Source organism: Aphis gossypii, unplaced genomic scaffold (assembly GCF_020184175.1).
Source record: "Aphis gossypii isolate Hap1 unplaced genomic scaffold, ASM2018417v2 Contig00303, whole genome shotgun sequence".
In the NCBI taxonomy this organism is placed as follows: domain Eukaryota; kingdom Metazoa; phylum Arthropoda; class Insecta; order Hemiptera; family Aphididae; genus Aphis; species Aphis gossypii.
In genome coordinates this window covers 25,622-30,758 of record NW_026083060.1, presented here as the reverse complement: position 1 = coordinate 30,758, position 5,137 = coordinate 25,622, and the positions used below count along the sequence as shown (strand labels likewise).

The window sequence follows — 5,137 nt, the reverse complement described above, 5'->3', positions numbered from 1 at the left end:
ATGTTTTGTATTTTATCAATGTTGTGTACCTAAGTATTGTATGACTTCCATATGATTGGCCTTGCATGAAAACAATACAATTTTTTTTAAATGTTTGTCAATTGTTTTTACAAATCATTTAATTTATTAATATTAGTTAAATAATTATTATGCGAAGTGTCGTTGCAATTTTTACTTTTTAAATACCTATTAATTATTATCAATTGTAATTTGTAATGAGTTTCGGCTAGAAAAAATATAATATAATATGTATTATATAGTATACTTTGTTTTTCATCGAGTATATTTAATGCAACGAATAGTAAATCTGTATTATAAAAAAAATTATAAATTAATAATCAACTATTTTTTTAGTAAAAGCAATAATACAAGCCTTCAGTTAAATATGTGATAAGCCTTGATCAAAGAAATAAAATAAACTAAATTAAATTTAAAGTGTAGCTTGCTCAGCTATAATTTTGAGATAAAGGCATTTTTAATAATACTCTCGTAAATGAATTTAGGAATTGTTATATGAATTTCCATCATTCAGCGAAATAAATAATGAATTACTTAAACAAATATTTTATTTACTGTGTACTTTTTGTAGACTTAAAATAGTCTTCTGAAAATCGCCATGATGATTATTTTTCTTATGTTATGTTTTATTTGAAAATTATTAATTATAAATGCATACATTAAATAACAAATGTTTTTTTATTGTGTTATACTTACTATATACACTGTCACTGCTGTCTGTTAAAACTGAAATTGGGAATTTTATTTCTTAAAATAAAGAATATTACCTATTACCTATTTATTATTTTTATCACACAATTACCTAATTATAACGTACCTACCATAATGAATTACAGTAATCTCTTGTCAGTGCGGAGTACCTGCAATATTTTCGCAGGCCAATACCTACTGCAGTATAATATGATGAATTTACGTCGCGGAACCATGCGATTTGTTTCTATATAAAAATCGTATAACATAATCGTATAATATAATATAATATAATATAATATAGTACATATTGGACAATTGGTGTGAAATATTGAAAAATAAATATTCTTATTTTATTAAAATATATTCTCGATTACGTGGTATTGTCTTTATATTTTTAACGTGCACGACCGACGTTTATCTAACCAGAGACATCCAACGCCGCCGCCGAAATTCCGCAGTGCAGCAGATGTTTGACATGTGCGCATTTCCGTGTTTAGTCGTAGTTTTGGACCGGTGGGTGGATGGGTGGTCACATGGGCTGGCTGAACGATGGATGAGCGGGACAGTCGGAGAGGAGTGCGACCAATAGAATTGCCGTTCGATCGGTGATTGGAACCACCACTGCCGCCGCCACCGCCACCACATCAATAGCTCATAAATAGGCACGCAGCAGCGCCCGATCGTCATTTCGCGTTACTGTCTACTTGGTGTTCACTCAATTATTACATCGTCTATAGCTTCGCTTCAAACACGATGGAGTTTGTGAAAATTATGATATTGCTGATGGCCGTCGTTATGCCGATCATACATTCATTACCAACCCAGACAACACCCTCGGAATTACAAGGTAAGCAATTAGAGTTATAATACCTATGTTTATAACATAAGCGTGCGCAGACACCGCTGTTTTTGGTGGCAGTAAGAATTCGGTTCGTTCTTTAAAATCACCATTAAAACCGTCCATAGTTTTACTTTTTTTTCTATTGGATATCAAAATTAAATTTGTTTTGATTATTTGTTTTTTGGATAAAAAGTTATACCCACAATAAGGTATCTACTATAAAGTGTACCTACTTTTCCAAAAGCCTGTGGTTGATATTTATTATTTATAAAATGATAAAATAAATAAACATTAATATAACAATATAAAATATATATTTTAAAGATGGCGGTTGTCATTACCGCACACTTACCGTTCACGACTGCACATTTTACACCGTTCAATATCGTACACATTTATTATATTATTAAAAAGAAAAATTTGAAAGGTTGATAGTTTAAGACCGCACACATTTGATTGTTTTTAAAAATTAAACATATTTTATTGTTAAAAAAAAAATAGTATATAAATTAAAAATAATTTGATATAAATAATAAAACCCCATTGTACTTGAAGTCAAAAAGAAAAGCGATCACATTACATATTGTTAACTTTGTAAGTAGGTACTAATATTTGGGAAATAAAATGTATATAATCGTGTCTTATCTGCAGACGAAATGAGATTTGTGTTTTTATAGCAATCTCTGTATATAATCCCGAAAATTTTATTTTTATGATTTTGTGAATTTGATTAAAAATAATAAGTTTTGAACGCCACCTTTTAAAAATAACTTAACCTAACCTACTCTGAACCGACGACTGAATCTGTAGGTATAAAACTGATGATGTTTTAAAATTTTTTTTTTTTATGTCCAATAATATTACATAATTGAAGTTGTAAATAAAACGTTATTCAATCTTTTCCGGCCACGACCGCCCCAAAGAAAGTCTTGAGGCAACATATGCTAATAATAGAACCAATACTATATTATAACTAGAACCCGGATTTGTATGTTTTTGCATATTTTTTCCTTTTTACTTTTTATAATTTTGTTAATAATCTTCATGAATCACAATAATTGTAATTCACTGTTAAATTTTTATTTTGCATATTTTTGCATATTTGTCTATAAATGCATATTTGTTGCATATTTCAATAAATGCACTGTTGCGAAAAAAATTTGGCCGTTAGAACGTGGAATTAGCGATACTGCTGTTTAATCTTACTTTAAAATACGTATTATATGTAAAATATTTTATATACATTAAAAATAGTTGAGGTAATGCAATCGTATTAAAAGAATTGTTCATCTGATGTAATCTAATCGTTATACCGTCGTTATCGATGCAATACATTTAATTTTATGATACCTATTATGGTTATTATATATAGTATATATATTATTTCATAATACTGTATATTTGTTGCATATTTTAATGATTTTTAATGCATATTATATGGCATATTTTGACACTTTTTAGTGCATATAAATCCGGGCTCTACTTATAACTATATATTTTACTATTACCAATATTATTGTTGTTCTATTATTTGTATACATTATATTTTATAGGTAAATACACACTTAATTGTTTATATTTTTATTGTTATGGTTACTGCATAAGCGTGTTGTATATATACCTTATATTTCAGATGGTGCAGAAGGCAACACAAATTCTCGAAAAAAGAGGTGTGGTCATGGTGGATCGGATACAACAACAACAACAGAAAAATTTAGAGACTGGGACTTTGAACACCCTCCAAAAGAGGGAGACCCTGCAGACCCTATTCACAAGGATAATAGACTTTTGCCACAAAAAAGAGATATTAAGAACGAACGCGGTCGTGGTCAGGTTGCAATGCTTAAGGAAGTATTAAGTTCTCTACTAAATATTGTTCGGCATACACCTAGACCTGGTAGTCTAATATTTAGGGAAAGAAGATCTGCGGATGAGGACGACAACAAATCTAAAAGTAACGACGAAGAGGCAGCTAGCCTTCAATGATGCCTATCCTCACTGGCTGGCACACCGATATAATGGTTAGTATGAAATTTGAAAATTTTCCCGTAAATTATATGTTAACAATATAGTTTAATAGTTAAAAGAATACTGCAGGTTCTATTTGCACTATAATTGGCGACAACTCTGCCTATAATTCCTTAATATTATATTTAATCATTATGGTAAATTAACATATTTTTTTATTATCAAATTACATACTCGCATACATTTTAAGTACAATATTTTAAATTTTCATTCAACAACCGAGATTTTTTACAAACATTTTAAACACTCATTTTTACCTTTCACCACAAACGTTGTCATTTTTTTTTTTACAGGAACCTCATTCAAATCGCGCAAGAATGAACGTCTTTCACCTAAAACTAACAATAGCACAAATTATAAATATTTCTTTTTTTCACATATTTTTAGTACAATTTGAATTTTTTCATTTTATAATCAATTTTTAAATAATTATTATCATTTTTTTTCACATAATAAACAGTTTTTTCATATCAATACGAATCTTTTTTTAATTAAACTTTCTACATTTACCAACTACCTATTGATTATAGTGAATTATACTAATATAATTATAGATAATAGTCAAAAATTCAAAGTCTTAAAAATCATCCTTCAGTAAATACATTTTACATTATAATATGTATTTATGTATTATGTATACACTTAATGTGTTGAATGTTAATATATATTATATTAACAATAATCAGTACCTACAATGAAGTGCATAATAAATATTTAAATGTATAGTTCTTTAATCCTTTAATTTTGATGATACCTAATAATACACGATTAATGTCCATTTAAAATGTATTAGGTCGTTGTTCAAAGTCATTTATGTTTCAAACTTTTTATGGAAAAATGGTGTAGTCATTACGTTAGGAATAAACTTTCACATAAAAATATTAAGCCTTAATTAGTAGTCTATATGACTTTAATACTTTATTGTACTTTTAAATAGTTGTAGAGTTTCTTGTTGTAAGATTGTATAGATGGCGATTGAAAAATAAATGCTTTGTATATTATATTATGTCCATTAGTATCTTTTCATAATGTTACAAAAACGTAGTCTCCGTAACGCCTCTAATAGGTACTTATCAAAAATAGTATGTACCATGAAATACATTGGTCTAATATACCCCGTGAATAAAATAAAGAACAAAATAAAATCAAAATTACGAGTAAAAATATCATTTAAAAAATATAAGCTTTAGAAGGTATAATTATTATTTATGATAAAAATAAATGATTTTTGATAAATATATATAAAATCAAAATTATGTGTATATATAAAAGTTTCATAAGGATAATAATATGTTTTATTAGTGAATAATAATATAAAAGCGAGTAAGTGGGTACCGCTCTGTTGTAAGTACATTAGGTGTCGTATGGATTACTATTATATATTGTAGGAGTTTTAAATTTGAATCAAATGATAGGTATCATTATATACGAAAAACGATTCTGAACGAAGATGATTTGTCAGCCTAGGAAATTATTTCTAACAGTTGGTGAAAAAGGTGGTTTATGTTTGAATGGCTTGAATACACCAAAATTTAAGTTTTTTTATAATTATTGTAA

At 27.7% G+C, this 5,137-nt stretch overlaps 1 protein-coding gene across 1 annotated transcript; it reads left to right on the top strand.

The window, feature by feature from the left end:
• Positions 1–1,390: 1,390 nt before the first annotated feature.
• On the top strand, positions 1,391–4,054 carry LOC126553688 (uncharacterized). The gene is made up of 3 exons (XM_050208822.1): positions 1,391–1,558; positions 3,186–3,573; positions 3,874–4,054. The coding sequence occupies exons 1-2, from the start codon at positions 1,465–1,467 to the stop codon at positions 3,536–3,538; spliced, it is 447 nt and encodes a 148-aa protein (XP_050064779.1). The 5' UTR covers positions 1,391–1,464; the 3' UTR covers positions 3,539–3,573; positions 3,874–4,054.
• Positions 4,055–5,137: the final 1,083 nt, after the last annotated feature.